The sequence below is a fragment of the Pyrus communis genome, chromosome 10, assembly GCF_963583255.1.
Source record: "Pyrus communis chromosome 10, drPyrComm1.1, whole genome shotgun sequence".
NCBI lineage: Eukaryota > Viridiplantae > Streptophyta > Magnoliopsida > Rosales > Rosaceae > Pyrus > Pyrus communis.
In genome coordinates this window covers 1191461-1210116 of record NC_084812.1, presented here as the reverse complement: position 1 = coordinate 1210116, position 18656 = coordinate 1191461, and the positions used below count along the sequence as shown (strand labels likewise).

The 18656-nt window shown below is 39.5% G+C and overlaps 4 protein-coding genes across 4 annotated transcripts; 1 reads left to right on the top strand and 3 right to left on the bottom strand.

The window, feature by feature from the left end:
- Positions 1-1909: 1909 nt before the first annotated feature.
- LOC137747395 (translocase of chloroplast 90, chloroplastic-like) lies at positions 1910-5405 on the bottom strand. Its single transcript, XM_068487500.1, has 3 exons — positions 5185-5405; positions 4818-4949; positions 1910-4554 (listed from the first exon to the last, which is right to left on the bottom strand). Exons 2-3 carry the CDS (start codon positions 4942-4944, stop codon positions 2297-2299), a joined length of 2385 nt encoding a protein of 794 aa, XP_068343601.1. The 5' UTR covers positions 4945-4949; positions 5185-5405; the 3' UTR covers positions 1910-2296.
- Positions 5406-6533: 1128 nt separating this feature from the next.
- LOC137746879 (late embryogenesis abundant protein At1g64065-like) lies at positions 6534-7151 on the top strand. The gene has a single exon (XM_068486895.1). It carries the CDS (start codon positions 6534-6536, stop codon positions 7149-7151), a length of 618 nt encoding a protein of 205 aa, XP_068342996.1.
- A 307-nt stretch (positions 7152-7458) lies between these two features.
- LOC137747551 (arogenate dehydrogenase 1, chloroplastic) lies at positions 7459-11081 on the bottom strand. Its single transcript, XM_068487681.1, has 2 exons — positions 9910-11081; positions 7459-9687 (listed from the first exon to the last, which is right to left on the bottom strand). Exons 1-2 carry the CDS (start codon positions 10998-11000, stop codon positions 8796-8798), a joined length of 1983 nt encoding a protein of 660 aa, XP_068343782.1. The 5' UTR covers positions 11001-11081; the 3' UTR covers positions 7459-8795.
- An 829-nt stretch (positions 11082-11910) lies between these two features.
- LOC137747563 (pyrophosphate-energized vacuolar membrane proton pump-like) lies at positions 11911-16686 on the bottom strand. Its single transcript, XM_068487694.1, has 8 exons — positions 16353-16686; positions 14321-14895; positions 13852-14231; positions 13636-13722; positions 13222-13552; positions 12695-13105; positions 12532-12591; positions 11911-12430 (listed from the first exon to the last, which is right to left on the bottom strand). Exons 1-8 carry the CDS (start codon positions 16597-16599, stop codon positions 12227-12229), a joined length of 2295 nt encoding a protein of 764 aa, XP_068343795.1. The 5' UTR covers positions 16600-16686; the 3' UTR covers positions 11911-12226.
- Positions 16687-18656: the final 1970 nt, after the last annotated feature.

The following is an 18656-nucleotide window of genomic DNA, read 5'->3' as shown; positions in this document are numbered from 1 at the left end:
GACCGATGAAATTTGTGTGAGATTTCCTTGTCCGCACAAAGCCGTAGTACACACCATGAGTTGTGATTCTAAGGAAGAAATTGACACCGTTTCTTTAGAAGCCGAAACTACGTTGTTTTGGCCTAAGGAGTTCCAGATGTGCTTCAAGGGAATGTGTTATTGGCTGGGAATTGAGCAAGATAAGGAATTATTTCCATTTGACACAGCTATGGATCGATACCTTGCGAATGGGAGATTGATCATTTCGTTCGATACAAGTTGTAAGGTACTTCATGGTATAAAAGTACCATATGAGCTCCACCGATTACCCGGGTGGCGCCGGCGTCCCTTTGATTTGAAGCTTACTGTGTGGAATGAATCCGTTGCTCTTTGTGTCCTGTGTCATTTGAAATGTGGGTGATGGATGACGACTCTAAGGGTGCTTAGACAAAACAGTTAACTATCGATGAGCGCATGGAGTGCCCTACTGAGATGTTAACGCAAACATATCACATATTTTGGTCTAAGCCTGTGGCATTGTGGAGCGACGAGTTTATTAAGGTTGACAAGGATCGACGCGTAGTTTGCTTTAATCTTTGTACTAAGAAGTTTATGTATATTCCCATTGAAGCCCTCCGGCCACAAGATTATATGGATTTTGTTGGTTATGTGAATAGCATGGTTTTGGTCATGGGACGTCGCCACAAGCCTGAGAGCGTAGAGAATAATTGCTCAGACAAAGATGAAGATGCGATGGTGGGGGTAGACGAGAAGAGGGAAAGCTGAAGGCAGAGTCACATGCTGTTTGGGCCATTCCGCTGGCTGATGTTTCCCATAGAATCAAGACGGTGATGGAGGTTCTCTGGGTGTAATATCGTTGTAATATCGTTGGTGTCTGCCCCTCGGTGTAATATCGTTGCCAAAGTTGATCAGGTGGTTACTAGGAATTACCATCACCAGTGCGTTTCTCTGTCGATGGATCAAGAGGTATATATTTTCTCCATCGCTTGCTAATTGCTATTCATTTTCTTCATGTTTTCTTCAGTTTTGGTTTCTTGAGTTGGGATAGACTCGCTCATCACCAAATTTTCATTTTTAGTTATTTCCAACTGCCGAAACCTGGAGTCACCATTTCGGTTTCTACAACTGTAAGTTGTTGTTTGCATTTAACTGTTAAGAAGGTGTATTATTTGTTTACTGGAATGTTCATCTGTAATCTGCCTGTCTGCAATTTTTGTTGGATGCAGGTTCCATGCCATATCTGCACCTCCTCTACGGGAAGTTGACAGAAGAAGAGAGGAAAAAAGCTCGAGAAATCGTTAATGTTCTCGATGAGAGTATTACTAGCTTGAGGTTCCCTGTAACTCGTTATGCGTTGTATGAAATCGACTACGACGACAAATCTCTGAAATATTGGACGAAGATTGCTGAAATCGGTCATTAGACAAGTTCTCTGAATGCAGATACATGGCGGTTCAGTTGTTATGTTGGTAGGTAGCTTTTAGACTTTAATACAAGGGTTTGGTCCAAGCCTGAGAAAAGTTAAATCTTACTTCCAAATACTGTATCCACAAGTAGACCTAGCAATCGGTTGTGTTTGTTGTGTTCGTATCAACTTATTTTATTAATGGACGAACAAGACCTAACCCATAAAGTTAACGGTCTAAAATTTCGGTGCGTCGAATTTGTGTATAATGTTGATCAAAGTAGATGACCTAGTACATATATCTGATAGAATTTGGTTTGACAGCACCCCTGTTTAATTCCAGTTGTTTCAAGGCAATTATATGTATACATACACATACATACTTGTGGGTTAAGATCCAGATCACACGTTTTTAAACGTTTTTGTGGAGTCCACTCCGTAATGTGTGTGTGTGTATCTTAGCCAAAAGAAAGAAAACAATAACAATATAAATAACACAAAACATAAACATCATAATGATTTCCACCTAATTGCTAATTCTAGTTCAACTTATTTTGTGAATATCATAAACATAAGACAGACCGTCTCTAGGATTTATCTGTACACTTATTGCCTCAATCTACTTCACTACAAAACCTCTTCAGTTAGCTGACTGCTTCACCGCTGCTCGGAAGCTCACTAATTCACCGCTGCTCGGAAGCTGGCGCTTACCTCAATAACAAGTCCGATAAACTCAAAAGAATGCTGCTAACAACGGCCAAAAACAGATGCAGCTCGTTAGCATTCTCCCATGTTGCGACTTAAGCAAGAGCGAACATTTGGAACAAAGCTTCTATTTACCTTGTGTCCTCTTCATACAAAAAACAGCAACAAAACTCATCCAAACCCCCTTTATTCATCACTTGTACTTTTAACATCCTTCTTCCGTAAAAGGGCCCAGAAAATTGTGAAAGCCGCAACCATACTGAACTGCAAATGATCAGTGCTACTTGTTTTGATGCTTATCTTACCCATCCTGCGGCTATTCAGATTAGCATTAACCGACACACTCATATTTCGCCCAAGCCGGGACTCAGACCGTAAGTTTCCACCCAACACCATCTCTTTATTGAAAGACAGTACAGTCATCATCAGGCTCACATTATCATTTCTCACAGGGTAGTCTCTACCCCTCAACGTTGCTTCAACACCGCCACCATACGCCACTTGCTCAGGACCCATCATTTGGCCAACATTCATCACAAATTTCAATCTCTTCCCAACTGATATGGTGTCTTCAAGCTTGCCACCAATGTAATACTTGTTCCCAAAAGACGTCAACGAGAATCCACTTTCAGCAACATTGTGCCACAATTTTCTCAGCTTCGCATTGCTGTGAAGTGTATAGATGGTATCTTTACTAGCAGACTGAACATCAAGACCTACAGAATATGTGGTCCCATTGGGGTCTAGGTAAGCTGCAGCACACTCGGATTGAATGCTAAAATCCTGCTTGTCCTTGCTCATCTGCCCTGAGACAGAGGTAAACACGTTCCTATTTACCTGCATAGCGGTTTCCAAGCTTACCCCATCCAAGCCCACATCATTATCCCATCCATGGGAATCAAGAACAGGTCTCATAATCCACTGATCACTTGTAAGAAGACAACGATACCTGTGTGCAGGCCAATTAGAGCCAAAACTTGGAGGGACCTCCATATCTGGTAATAAAACAGCCTCTACTTGGGAAGCCTGCTGACTATCAGAATTATCATCGCTCGCCGTATTTTTCTCTTTGGAAAGCATAATCTCCATCTGCCTACGGTACTCTTCTTTCAACTGTTTCTTCAGATAAAGGGTCTCTCGATAATCCAATTCATCAAGATAGTCTTTTTTCTGTGATTTTGTTAATCTCTCAAACTGAGATTTTGTCAGAATTCGGATTGGAGGTAATTGATCATACTCATCTTCCTCCTCCGCATCTGAAACCAAGCTCTCATCAACTCCAACGTCCCCTCCACTTGGACCAATAGTAGTGCGATGACGTAGAAGAGACGATAGGAGATGCGGCAGGGAAGGCACGTGAGTGGCATTTGAGGGCCCCAGATGAATGCTGTCTTGAAATTTCATGAGGATATTGACATCACTCAGAACTTTACTACAAATGCATAATAACAAAAACTGAGATTTCCAAACCTGTCCGTTTGGAAGTATCTTTTCACCAGCAATATTTTTCCTACACTGAGGATGATTCTCAACTAACAACACTGGGTTTTCAAGTCTGGAGTCAGACACTGCCTGGTGTATATAGTGCTGCACCATATCTGTGCTTTGCCTCACATATGATTCATAATTGACAGGATACCCATCAGGTCCTTCCGGAAGGACTAGGGAAGAATGTGTCATAACAAGAATGGTGTTAAACCAAACTGCAGGCCCGAATACCTTGGTTATTTGCTTCAAAAGGGAGAAGTCATTGTAATTACTACTCATGAGGTCAAGGCGTTCAAAGAACAAAACGATGTCAGGTGGACTTTTTCTAATAAATTTCTTCACAGAGAGCATAATCTTCTTATTTCTGCGGAAATTAACAGTACTTGATGGCAAAAAACCGGGGGTATCGATGATAGTTACTTTAATCCCATTTACAGTTCCCACAACCTCTCGAATACGATCTGTGCCAGGTCGAAATGGATTGGTTTCAGTCTTTGTTTGATCAAATATAGAATTTATTGTGGCACTCTTGCCAACTCCTGTTTTCCCCAGGACAAGTATTCTGAGAGAGAAATCCATTTCAGGCAGGCCAGATGCCTCCTGTTCTGCTGCCACGGCTCTAGCTCTATCACTCCTCAGATTAACTCTTTTCAAATCTGATTCTTCTGCTCGTATCAAAGTAGCCAGGTGAATACGATAAAGAACTTTAGCAACCAGAACATTGTTTTGTGACAGACCAAGCCGGAGGAGAAGGCGCAAGAACTTAACTTGAAGGTCATCAATTCTTACCAAAGGATCCATCTTTTTCTTATCAGAGCGATTATGAGAGTGATCAGAATTTTGAACTACAACATGCTGCAGGGACTGATCAGACTGATTTTCCCGATCACTATTAAATGAGGTTGATGGGGCAGTCCGGATGCGTGGTGTTACCAAAGTGCTCGAGTGAGCAGCACCTGAAAATTAGAAACATTGAGCTCTCCTCGCAGAGTCAAACAAAGTACAACCCCGCAGATTGAAACTGGTTTCCGCTTTTTAGCATCAAATATGGATTAATTATCTACCTTTTACATGAAACTAATTAATTCGAAAACAATACATACTCTTACAGTCAAACTAAAGAACTGCATATCATAGATAGATGGCATTTGACAGTCAATCTAAGGAATCAGTCTTTGAAAACATCAACAGCATTGAATTTTCGGATTGGCGGTATTACCTTGGTCATCAAACTCTTCATTGGAGGGTTCCTCCCTAAAGAAACTGTCACTGCCCGACAACGGCCGAGGCGAAACCAGAGGCATGGATACTAACTGAGAAGAAATCCAATCTTTAAGGCTGTTCATCCTTCCTGCAAAATATTCCCAACTGATAAACCACATATCTGACTAACTATATTACACCTTTTACAAGGCTGAAAATACAACAAAATTAAAAGGAAAAAAAAAAAAAGAGCCCATTTTAAATCGTTAGCTTATGCTTCCAGCAATTGCAGCAAGTTTGCTTCTTTATGTAATTTTATGAATTTAATTCAAATTTTATGAATTTCTTGGCTAATTTGAAAGAAAAAGGAATTAGAATTTTACCTGGAAAATGCGAATTCTGCAATGAAGCTGCTTTTACTCTACGATTTGAAGGAGATGACTATCGACACCACGAGAGACGAAATCAAGGATTGAGGCAGCTCAGAAAACCCTAATTCACAGAGCCGTTGAATCGGAAGGGGCGACGAAAGAAAGGGTGTGAGAGGCTGAGGAGGAACAAGACGAATCGACGATGACTATGAGCTTTAGATAGATAAGACAGACACAACCAAATACTTCCAAAGCCAAAAGTAAAATATTTTGGAAAATTTTTTGTGCCCTAAAGGCCAATCCACAATTTCAATTTTCAATAGAAAATAAAAAATAAAAATTTTTAACGAAAAACTATCGGTACTGTTTATTTTAATGAAAAATTATATTTTTACACTAAAAAAATCAATTGTAATATTATTTATTTTATCCTTTATTTTGTTTTTATCGATAAAACTCGAAGTTTTCAAATTATTTTCATTAAAAAATCAATCTTGATAATATTCACTTTACTTTTTTTTTTTTTTTCCTACTCAACCTTGCTTTCTATTAAAAAAAGATATGTTTTCTACATGAATTACGAGACAAAATTCAACTTTGTTCTTTTTAATGAAAGAGCTTCTAACAAAAGTGCTTATGAGCCAATTTTTTCTTTCTTTTTGCATGCGCAGTTTCAACTGTCTTTAATCTTAACAACTTTTAATTCAACACTTCTTTTTTCTATGCAAGTAATATCCTACTTTAATGAAATGTAAACTATCAAGAGTGGCATTTCGAATTCAAGCCCATAAGAAGGATCACATCCGCTCAAATTAATGTGATCATACCCACGTCTACATCTCGATATATGTTCACAATGCCGCTAAGGCAGCCCAAGGCCCAAACATAAAACAGTGTCTAATCTTGAATATATTTTCAGTGTGCTCGGAACCTGGAGCAGAACACCATACGTCAGTATACAATTGGAAGAAAGTTTTTTTTTTTCAAATGTCTATCCAATTGTATAATAACATGTCATGTTCCGAACACGCTGAAAATCTCTCCCAATCTTGAGCAACCCATATCAAAGGCCGATCCATGTGGGGCAACTTGTGGGGAGAAAAGTCTCAAGGTCCAAATTGGAGTTGCCATCAAAGCTTTAGTGGATAGAATTTAGGAAACTTCACATGTATTTTACCAAAGCGAGGACCATGTGACCATCCTAATCAGTCCAACGTCGAAAAAGGCAGCTTTTCTTGCAGGAACAAATCACCTCCTCTTCTTCCTCTCTCATTCCTCGGTCAGAAGAACGCCGGTCGATAAATACACAGCAAACTCTCTCCACAGAAGAAACCCATCAAAGATTCCGAAACGACAAGAAAATGGCGGAGAAGGGCAATCAGAGAAGCGACGAAGAGATGGCGAATTCGCAAGCGGAGCAGCATGAGCTGAAACGGAAGAAGAGAATCCGATTGGGAATCTACATTACTGTGTTTGTTGTGATTCAGATCATCGTGATCACCGCACTAAGCCTCACCGTGCTGAAAGTGAAGACGCCGAAGGTGAGACTTGGCGCCGTCAACGTCCAGAACGTCACGGCCGCCCCGGCAACGCCCTCGTTCGACATGACCTTCGCAACCCAAATCAGTATCAAGAACACAAATCTCGGTCGCTACAAGTTCGACGCAAGCACTGTTAAGTTTGACTACGATGGCGCGACTGTCGGGCAAGTTAGCGTTCCCAAGAGCAGGGCCGGAATGTGGTCGACCAAGAAGATTGATGTCACGGTGAGTTTGAGTGCCAAGGGGCTGCCGAGCTCAAAAAACTCCGGACTTCGCAGTGAACTGAGCACCGGGGTTTTGCGGCTGACGAGCGAAGCGAGGGTGAGTGGAACGGTGGAGCTGATGATGGTGATGAAGAAGAAGAAGTCTGCGAAAATGGACTGCACTCTGGAAGTTAACTTGTCCACCAAGAAAATTCAGTATTTGAAATGCGAGTGAAGGAAAGTGACAACTTTATGATGATGTGTGTTATATGTATTATGTATAGCTCCTTAATTAATTAAGATTTCTTCAACTTTTGTTTAATTACCATTTTTTACTTTCGAAGGGTAAAATTCATTTATAAAGCAAATTGAAATTTTATTTTCAAAATTCGATTTTCTCCCGTCTATTTTTTTCTTCTAACCTTTTTATTGAATAAATTAAAATAGAGTAAAAAATCACATGATAAATGCAAATAGAAATACGAGAGTGTAAAGACGATTACCTTTATCCAACCGCATTTTGTCGGATTGGACTGGATTACACAATTTAATGATTTATGTTGTTGCCAAAGATTAGGGCATAGAAAAACGAGAGTGTAAAGACGATTACCCTTATCCAACCACATTTTGTCGGATTGGACTGGATTACACAATTTAATGATTTATGTTGTTGCCAAAGATTAGGGCATCGAAAAAGCCACAACCAAATTCCAAATAAATATCCTTAGATATTATCTATTAAGATAAGATTTGATGATTTGGACATAAATAAGACACATGTGGCATTCATTTCCAATAAAATAATGAGAAGTGTAAATTTATCAACACATGGTTCTACGTATATTATTGAATCGAAACACTACAAGATAATGATCTCGTTTCTTATAAGTTGTTCTCGAGTTACTGACACCCTTCCCTTTTTTCAAATCGACTTCTATTTCCAGATGGAAAATTACACATAAGCCTCAATGGCATGGAAAAAAGAATTTTAATTGAACACCCACAAATGATACAATCAAAGAAACTTATGTTTTTTTTTCTAAAAAACCTCGACAGTACGTGGGGATTTTTATTTATAACGAAAAAAAAATTACACCTAGTCAGAGATCATAATCCTAACCCTCGTAATACAAGAAAAAAGAATAATAAAAAAAACATGAAAAAGAAAGAAAATTATGTGATAATGTAGATAAATATGTTACTGAAAGATCACCATAGCAAATCAAAGACAGCAAAATAGGTCATCCTTGACTTGGCGCAGATTCACCCAGGATGGTTCTGGCAACAACTTGCCTGCGTAAGTTGAGACTCATCCGACTTCTCAAAATTTTGCTCACCCTGGGATGGTTCTGGCTACAACGGTTGTTCCTGCGTAACTTGAGACTTATCCAACAACAACAACAATAACAAAGTCTTTTCCCACTAAATGGGATCGGCTATATGAATACTAGAACGCCATTGCACTTGGTTCTGTATCATATCCTCCGTTAGATCCAAGTACTCTAAATCTTTTCTTAGAGTCTCTTCCAAAGTTTTCCTAGGTCTTCCTCTACCCCTTCAGCCTTGAACCTCTGTCTCGTAGTCACATCTTCTAACCAGAGCGTCAATAGGCCTTCTTTGCACATGTCCAAACCACCGTAACCGATTTTCTCTCATTTTTCCTTTAATTTCGGCTACTCCTACTTTACCTCGGATATTCTCATTCCTAATCTTATCCTTTATCGTGTGCCCACACATCCAACGAAGCATCCTTATCTCCGCTACACCCATTTTATGTACGTGTTGATGCTTCACATCGCAACATTCCATGCCATACAGCATCGCCGGCCCTATTGCCATCTTATCAAATTTTCCATTGAGCTTCAGTGGCATACAGCGGTCACACAACACACTGGATGCACTTTTCCACTTCATCCGACGTCTCAAAATTTTGCTTCCGAACAAAACCATGCAAGCGCCCGAAAAGCTGCTTCCTTAAAGATTCAAATGCCATGTCCAATCTCTTCAGCTGCTCCATTGCATTTACATTGTACATGAACAAGCCGTAGTAAAGATCAAAGCTATCTCCCGCTGTATTCTCCACCAAATTCAACAAAGTCTCGTAACCTTTTGTGTTGATTGGTGTCGACTCCAAACCCAATTTTTCCAAAATCCTTCCTACAGTGTGTGTAATGAATTGTGAGCCTGCTGCATGCTTATCATGTTCTGCACAAGACATTTCCACCATTCGGCACCCTTCTCGTGCAAAGATATCAAGAAATTGATCACACCGTGATACCCTAGATTCTTCACTTCCAACCCTGACCTCATCATGAACAAAAACGAGGCCATTCCACCCGTTCTTACCACTTTCTGGTCCGAACATAGGATGCGTGCATAGAATATCAAACTCCGGTGGCAATGTTTGAAGAAAGAGATTTCTGGGAAATTCTTTCACTGAAAGAACATCAACAAATAAAGTATTTCTCTTGAGCCTATGCAGGGGCAATGACCTCAAAACTTTCTCGGTTGAAAGAATAGACGTACAAAGTAGTATCACGTCAGGATGTTCTTCACATAAATCATCCACATCAGAGAAGTATGAAACGCCTAGTTTATGAGCCACTTCAGAGTAATCTGAACGAGAGAATGCTAGAACCTTATGGCCTTGACGTACAATAGTCTTAGCAAGGAACTGGCCAAAGTTACCAAAGCCGACAATTGCAATATCTAGCCTAGATTCATCAGAAACCTCTGCTTTTTGGTCATGTGGTCGAGCAATTTTCAGCGATCTGAAGGAAACCATTAAAACTATTTGTTAACAACTCCACTAATTAAAAGGAAAACTAACGAAAAATTCAAAAAATCTTCCCTTTTAATGAAAAGTTCTTTAAAGTATAGTGAATAGTGACAGTTAAAGCTAAAAAATAGTTTTTCGTTAAAATTAAAGTGTTTCCGTAAAGTTGGAACGTTAAAAGTGAACAGTATTCCCGGAAAGTTGGAACATCACGGACCTCGAAGCTCTAGAAGAAGATGCCAACGCAGCTCCATTCTGAGCCCGATTCGCATTATCCTCCTGCAAAGTTCTTCCCTTCTCCGCATCGCCAAAGATCTGGTCTCGCACAGAATTGTGCAGAAGCCCGAAAATCTGTTTCTTCAAAGCCTCGAAAGCCACATCTAACCTCTCCAACATCTCCAAGGCATTCTTGTTGTACATAAACAGCCCGTAATACAAATCGAAGCTAACCCCTTCCGTGTTCTTCACCAAATCCAACAACGTCTCATACCCTTTCGTATTGATCGGAGTGGACTCCAAGTGCAACATCCCCAACACTCTCCCAACCGTGTGGGTGATGAACTGAGACTCCGCCGCGTACTTATCATGCTCGGCGCAGCTCATCTCCACCATCCTGCACCCTTCTCTCTCAAAAATGCTCAGAAACTTATCACACCGCGAAACCCGCGACTCTTCGGACCCAATCCGGACTTTTTCGTACACGAAAGGAAGCCCTTTCCAGCCGTTTTTGGCGCTCTGGGGTCCGAACATCGGGTGGGTGCAAAGAATATCGAAGTGGGGAGGCAGATACTTGAGCAGCAACGCCTTGGCGAACTCCTTGACGGAGAACACGTCGACGAACAAGGTGTTGCGGCGGAGGCGCTGGAGAGGCAGCGATTTGAGGACGGGCTCGGCGGAGATGATGGAGATACATAGCAGGATAACTTGCGGGTGCTGCTCGCAGAGGTCGTGGGGGTCGGAGAAGAACGAAACGCCGAGGTCTTGCGCCGTTTTGGAGTAGTCGGATCGGGAATGGGCGAGGACGGTGTGGCCTTGCGCGACGAGGGCCTCGGCGAGGAATTGGCCGTAGTTGCCGAAGCCAATGACAGCGATTTTGAGCATGCTTGCGTAGCGGAACTGGGCGGCGAGCTTGGACTCGTAGTCGAAGAATTGGGCGGCGTCGATGGATTGGATTTTGAGGGAGTTGCGACGGAGGGGGCGGGTAGTTGTTGGGATTGGGGAAAGGTTGAGGCTTTGGGGGTTTACGAAGGGGGAGGGAGAGAGATATGGTTTGGGTGGCGACGCGTGGTGGAGGCGGAGAGATAACATTTTATGCTGCGGGCGGAGAGTTCAACTCTCGAACGGAATTAGATCATGACGGGGGCGGCCCAAAAATTTTGACTTGGTCTTAAAAGATGGCTAATCCTAATTGGGTTTAGGGTTTAGGAAGGGGTTATTTTTCTCGATCGCGATCAAACGATGACAATGCCTGCTACTGCTACTGTACTTATTATCATCGGATTGGATGAGAATTTTTAAAATTAAAATTATTTTAATGATGATAAATAAAACGATTAACATCATCATCGCTCGAGAATGATAGATAAAAATATTAATGAAGGAAGGAGGCTTCGGCGATTTTGCCTCCAAATTGGCAAATTTACTGTCCCCTCGTATATAATAGTAAAATATAAGTTGGTCTAGTGTTAATTTTCTGTTTTGAGAAGTTTAACTGCAAAACATAAGTTGGTTTCTTTTCAAATTGTTTTTCTTCTTATATGAATGATCACAAGATAAAAGAAGATTCGAACTAACTTCGAGTGTAAACATGAATGCTCTTAATCAACTGAACAAACTCGTTACTTACTTTAAATTGTTGTATTAACTATTGTTTGTTATTTTTTTATGGACAAATTGACCATTGTTGTTACTAACAGTTAATATGATAAACCTTTTCATATTTTTAAGATGATTTGAATCCAAAGTAAGACGATAGATTGTTCTGACAAACTTATTTAACTTATATTTACAGCACAAATGCTAAAACATTATCGTTGAATGAGAACAAAAAGCAACCACACAATGTCTTCAAAATCCGTCACACTTGCTACCCGTTGTATGAAAGTTCTCTCTCAAGGAGTTCTTAAGTTACTTTAGGCTTGTCATTTGCCATTTGCGAAAGCAAAACCGGACGCTAAAACTAACTGGCTGGAAAGAGAAAACAACACAAAACCGCAGAAGACCGAAAAGCGATATGCATTAATCTATTACAATGCAATAAAAATGGACAATGACCAGTTCTGAATAACGAAAGTTACAGAAGAAAATCCAAACCCTACTAAGTTCGACCATTATCATCGTCGTTGTATCATCTTCGTTATCATCATCGTAATCATAAACCCTCCTTCAGAAAGGAGAAAATTTGTGCGTCAATTCTCCCGTTGGTTACTAATTTGAGTCCCATCTTCTATTATTTCGCGGAGGAGATTGGAAGGGAGGATCAGCAGATGAACGGAGAGGAACAACTTACGGGTTTCTGTTGCACCGTTTTCAACTTAAATCTTGAAAAGCAGGCCACCGTGTGTGGCAAAGAACGGAGCAAACACAAGAGACTCAACAGCCATGAGCTTGATGAGAATGTTGAGCGATGGTCCAGACGTATCCTTGAGAGGGTCTCCAATGGTGTCACCGATGACAGCAGCTTTGTGGCATTCTGATCCTTTTGGACCAAGGGTCCTTGCATGCTCTGACGCACCAGCCTATTACACCGGCCAAAATCCAGACGATAAGACAAAGCAAAAAAGTCGATACAGCAAGTATAACCACAAAAAGGCATTTGTAAAACCTATCAAATGCTTACCTCAATGTATTTCTTGGCATTATCCCAGGCACCGCCCGTGTTGGACGCAGAAATGGCAATCTACAAATGCAAATAGGTGTTATTCAGATATAGCATAATTGTCCCAAACAATTGACGAGTGAGCAGAAAGAAAGCTTCAATCCAGCAACTCGATCAGCATTACCTGTACACCGGAGACAAGGGATCCAGCAAGCACGCCAGCGAGAGTTTCCACACCAAAAAAGATCCCAACAATGAGAGGTGTAAGCATGACAAGGGCACCAGGTGGGATCATTTCTTTGATGGAAGCATCAGTCGAAATCTTAACACATGTAGCGTAGTCCGGCTTGGCAGTGCCCTCCATGAGACCTGGAATGGTATTGAATTGCCGGCGCACTTCCTCAACCATCTTTAGAGCTGCACTTCCCACACTCTTCATTGTCATGGCAGAGAACCAATACGGAAGCATTGCGCCCACTAACAAACCAATAATCACTTTCGGGGTCAACACATCAACTGTTTTGATACCAGCACGGCTGACAAAGGCACCAAATAGAGCAAGGGACACAAGAGCAGCAGAGCCAATTGCAAATCCCTACAAACAGAAGCACATGTGACTCGGTGACGTTTAAATTTTAATAATAACTAGGATTGATAGCTAGACGTCAATTCCTCGGACAATCAATGAATACTTGAGAGAAAATTTCAAACCTTTCCAATAGCAGCAGTGGTGTTTCCTGCAGCATCAAGAGCATCAGTTCTCTCTCTGATTCTGTGGCTCATGCCTGCCATCTCAGCAATGCCTCCAGCATTGTCACTGATGGGACCATATGCATCAATCGCTAATCCAGTTGCAATGGTGCTCAGCATTCCAAGGGCAGCTACGGCAATCCCGTACATAGCTGCAAAGCTAAAACTAACAAAAATGCTGACTGCAATGGCAAAAATAGGAATAATGACGGATTTGTATCCCAATGCAAGGCCAAAAATGACATTGGTCGCAGCTCCAGTCCGGCAAGAATCAGCAACATCTTGCACAGGGCTACAGCATAATTCAGAGCAACCGTTAGATTCAAAGACAGTTAAATTACATATGGAACGGTAAATGCCAAGAAAACTAGTTACCTGTACGCGTTGCTTGTATAATACTCTGTTACAAACCCAATGATAAGGCCAGCCCACAAACCAACACAGACACATAAGAATAGCTGCCTGCAAATGCAATTCAGTGTTCAGGTCAAATAAATCAGATAGAGAAACATACAAGTAGATCTATAACCGCACAAGCCTCCTTAATCACAGCACTGATTACAATAAATTTTCAAAAAAAGCAAAGCTTACCAGTTCTTCACAACTTTCTGTGTTCCGAAATTGAAGATTGTGAAGGAAGATGGAACAGAAATCCATGTAGCAATCGCAACTCCAACGGTCATGAGTACAGTGGAGATTATGAGCTGCCTCTTCAATGTTGGCTCAATTTCCTTTACAGCTTTGATCTCAAAGAAATCAGTTGCAAATAGGGTAGTGAGCAAACAAACAAGGATGCCGATGGAACTGACAATGAGAGGATATAGCATTGCAGTTAGCTCGTGATTGATCCCAAATGAGGAAATGGAAGCAACAACAAGGGCAGCACACGATGACTCAGCATAGGATCCAAAAAGATCAGATCCCATGCCAGCTATATCTCCAACATTGTCGCCAACATTATCAGCTATCACCTGTACAAATGGAAAACATCAGTTTTAGAAACACGGAGAATTAAATTAATAACTTGAAACAAACTTCCGAATGGTGGTGTATCTCTTACAGCTGGGTTCCTTGGGTCATCCTCGGGAATATTTCTTTCAACCTTGCCGACAAGATCTGCACCAACATCAGCAGCTTTGGTATAGATGCCTCCACCAACCCTGCCAAAGAGAGCCATGGAAGATCCACCAAGTCCATAGCCAGTTATAGCCTCGAAAAGACCACCCCAGTCATCACCGTAGTACAACTTGAAGACATTGATAGCAATGTAAAGAACCAACAGACCACTTGAAGCGAGGAGAAAGCCCATCACAGCTCCTGATCTAAATGCAGTAATAAAAGCCTTCCCAACACCTTTTCTTGCTTCCAATGTTGTTCTGGCATTTGCGTAAGTAGCAATCTTCATCCCAAGGAATCCAGAAACCACTGAAGTTACAGCACCAAGCAAAAAGGAAATGGTGCTGAAGATGGCCGTGGCGAGAGCCGGTTTGCACATCTTGGTTTGGTCATATGTACATGCACGGCTACTTGTACTAAATCCCTCGACGGATCCAAGGAAAAGGAAGATCAAGATTGCAAAAGCAACCATGAAAGCACCTACATATCTGTATTCCGTGAAGAGGAACGAGGTTGCTCCTGTATCACACAAGCATCAAGTTAGTGAAACATAAACTTTACCAACAATGCAAGATCAAAGTTACCAATTCCACAATAACTGGCGTTGAACCAAACGAGTCCAATAAACAATCATTGGACATGATCATACGTGGTTAAGATGAATTAGACTTAAGGAGGGATGTTTAACCATAGCACATTACAAAAAAAATCAAATCTTACAATTGCAAAAATTGGAACTGAATGTTTTTGGCTAGTTGAATATTTGGTAATGCCAGATCCAAGGGATGTGGAATTTGATCATTTTGCAAATATTCCACTTGCCAAAAACATTCAGTTCCAATGAAGCCCCGCGCAGCCGGGAATTTCGACTACAATTCCAAATTGGCAAGATTAAATCATGTTACATTAAGACATTCCAAATCCAGACTAAACTATATGAAGCTGAGACTCAAAGCTCAGTTAACATAATACATTTTGTTCCCAAGTTTAATAACAATAACAGTAATCCTAGTAATCCTAGAATTGTGACAATACACACACACACACATATATATATATAAGACCGATCTGTGACACTATTTTTTTAAACAACTTTTAACAAAAGTTCTTGTGAGGCCTGCTCTATAATATATTTCAACTATCCTAACCGTCAATCTTTTCGATATCTCAAATATCATGTTTACCAAAAATCACTCAAATCTGAAATCATATGATTGTTGGATTTAGGGTTTAGAGTTCTTTGTAGAATTGTACTCATCTATTTTCTTGATTACAAATGAATATCTTGTTGGTTTTAAATTTGTCTTTTTTTTTTTTTGATAAAGATGATCTATTTAAAAGATAGACGTTCCAATCATTGAAATACATTACAAAATTTTTGTAAAAAGTTCTATAAAAAATAATGTCACAAATCCTTCCATTATTTATATATCTATATTGAAAACATAAGAAAATTAAAGTAAACATCTCACTGAATTCTTTTATACATAAAAAATACACAGATTTTCAGAATTCCAGAACTATCGACCGTAACCCTAGTAAACATATTAATAATTTAATCACAGATTGTAAAACGACGTCGGATACACAAAAAGGTGACAACTTTATTTTTCCTCTGTTTGGCCGGCAAACTGGAGAACTCAAAGCTCAAACAAAAAGGGACACGATCACATCAATTAGTATTTGGTATTGAAATGTTTTTATAAAAAATAGATATAAAAAAAAGTTAAACTAAAAAAAATGTTGGATAAACACTTAAAAACAATTATTTTTATAATTTTTTATGAAAAGAACACTGAAAACGTCAAGCAGTACAAATAAATTTATTGATAATTTTTCTTCAAACACAGCAATACCAAACTAGCTTTAGCATATAAACCGAACCCCGAAAACCAAATGAACAAATCCGACGCATCAACCAGAATTTCAAAAGACGTGAAATTTAGAGAGAGAGAGAGATGGTTGTGGAAATGGACCTTCTGAAATCGCGTTTTGGATTTCGGCGCATTTGAGGACGACGTTGTGGTCGTTACCGCCTTCTTCTTCCTCGATGAGGTACTCGTTGTGCCCATTTTTCCCGGAGTTGGAGTCCCGGGCGCCGCCGGGGGAGAGCTTGACCTGCGAAACGTACATCCACTGAACCAAGGAGAAGGCGATGCCGACCACCGCGCACAGCGGGATCAAAATCTCGGCCCCGAGATCTGGGAGTATCGTCGCCCCCATAGCTTCTTTGCCCAGAAGAGGAAACACAGAGAAACAGAGGAGGCTTTGGAGTTGTAGAGAGAATGCGAACGAGTATGTGTCCGTGGATGGTTAGAGTGGGTTTATATAAGTGAGAGCCAGGATTAGGAGGGTGGCTTTTTAATTATATTTAATTAAAATGATTAAATAATTAAATAAAGTATTAAGATTAAAAACTTAATTAAGAATAAAATTAAGAAATTAGCAGTTTGTAGGGAGTGATGTTTAGGTCTATATCCATGGAAAATGTCCGAGTCTGAGGTATTAATTTTTTTACCACGGTCAAAATCTTTGCTTTCTCTTTTTTTAGATGATCTTTCCCTATTAGATCCTAAATTTGCTCAATTAATCTCTTTTATTTAAAAAAATATATCATCCGTAATTACAAAAACTTAAATCTTTTTAATTGATTAAAAACAATCAACACGGTAATATTTTGTTACTAACCAATCAAATCTCGAATCTTTCAGTTAATCTACATATCTATTTTTACTTTAACACACTTTTCAGTTTTTTGCAAATTTAACAAATTAAAGAAGAATAATAACAACATGTTAAACAAGACAATGACACCTTTCCTTAGCCAAAAGGAAGTTTCTAACTCTCCAATCCCAAAACGACAAGTGAAACCGATGGAAAATGACACACTGTCTCATTAACACTAGCAAATAACAACACTACCACCTACGTCATTCTGTTGATGTACGAGAGAACTCATGACATGTCGTTATGTTCACGGATTAGGTTTTACCTTTTCTTACTAAAGAAAATGAATTATCTCCGGATCCATTTTACTTAATCATTCTCATCAAACAATTTGGATTCTTAAAATTTGATCCAACGGTTAAAGTTATTATAGCTTTTAAAGTATGCCCGTGTTTTTAGCCATTTAATCAAATTTCAAAGGCCCGGATTGTTTGATGAGGATGATTAAGTGGAAGGGATCCGGAGATGATCCCTTTCCCTTACTAAATACAAAATTCTCATTAATTAACTCCTGAAAATAAAAAATAAAATGTGTTGAAAGTGATTTTTAAATAATGGAAGAGTTATGTCACTTAGTACTACGGTCAGTGATATTCTTCTATAGTTATAAATGATAAGTCTTAAGTTTGATTATCGCAAAAGACAAATATGAACCACATTATTGTTAACTCATTATGAGGCTAAACTCACCTCTTAATATCGTTTGTCAAAGAAAAAATAACTAGAAGAGCTCTTCACATAAATATTTTAAAGCTATTTTTTTAATAAAAATACGAGTAAGTTTTTTTAAAAAACACTTTAAGTCTCTGCAACAAGCACTAAAACTTTTAGAACCAAAAACTTATTTAAGCCCTAAATGATGAAAATCAGGTGAAAGCTGACGTGGAACTTATTCGGATAACTCTTCACCGAACGTTTATTCCGTGCCCCCAACGGATCTTTCCTTCTTTGCTAAGGGTTTTATCCTCTTTGCAACTTTTTTATTTTTTATTTTGTTGTGGATTTGTATTCTTTTTTTATTGGCTGACACGTGTGTTTATTATTTGGAGGATAAAAGGTCCATGTTATTCACATTCTCTCTCACTACATGCAAATGATCCACCAAATTATGTATTTGGAGGACCCCACTTCATATTCTTCTTCTAGATAGATTTTTCAATATGCGGAAAATACTTCTCTGTACATCATCAGTAATAATGAAAGTAGTTAATTTTTTTTTTTTTTTTTTATGTATCTAAACGTTTATATTATAACACTTGATATATCAAGTTATTTTCTTTAGCACACTAACGTATGTTGATATGCTAGAATTAGTTTTCCCGTATGCATAGAGAAATAATAATAGAGTAATATACACCCGACCCGCGCACGTAGTTTTCACGCTTGCATGTCTGCAATATCTCTCTTATTTGCAGAATATATTTTGAAAGAATATTCTACCAGAAAAAAATGGAAAAATCAATACATGATACGTGTGGAATACGATGAAGATTTGCAGTAGGTAGGCGACGAGAGAAAGTTGCATAGGTTGTAGATGAGATAATGAACAGCTT

Coding starts and splice junctions, on each gene's coding strand:
- LOC137747551 (XM_068487681.1), bottom strand. CDS start 11,000: ATGTTATCTCTCCGCCTCCACCACGCGTCGCCACCCAAACCATATCTC. Junction 9,688..9,909: donor TCTTCTTCTAGAGCTTCGAG/GTCCGTGATGTT, acceptor GGTTTCCTTCAG/ATCGCTGAAAATTGCTCGAC.
- LOC137747395 (XM_068487500.1), bottom strand. CDS start 4,944: ATGAACAGCCTTAAAGATTGGATTTCTTCTCAGTTAGTATCCATGCCT. Junction 4,555..4,817: donor TGAAGAGTTTGATGACCAAG/GTAATACCGCCA, acceptor TCTAATTTTCAG/GTGCTGCTCACTCGAGCACT.
- LOC137747563 (XM_068487694.1), bottom strand. CDS start 16,599: ATGGGGGCGACGATACTCCCAGATCTCGGGGCCGAGATTTTGATCCCG. Junction 14,232..14,320: donor ATGACCCAAGGAACCCAGCT/GTAAGAGATACA, acceptor CCATTTGTACAG/GTGATAGCTGATAATGTTGG. Junction 12,431..12,531: donor ATGCCAAGAAATACATTGAG/GTAAGCATTTGA, acceptor CCGGTGTAATAG/GCTGGTGCGTCAGAGCATGC.
- LOC137746879 (XM_068486895.1), top strand. CDS start 6,534: ATGGCGGAGAAGGGCAATCAGAGAAGCGACGAAGAGATGGCGAATTCG.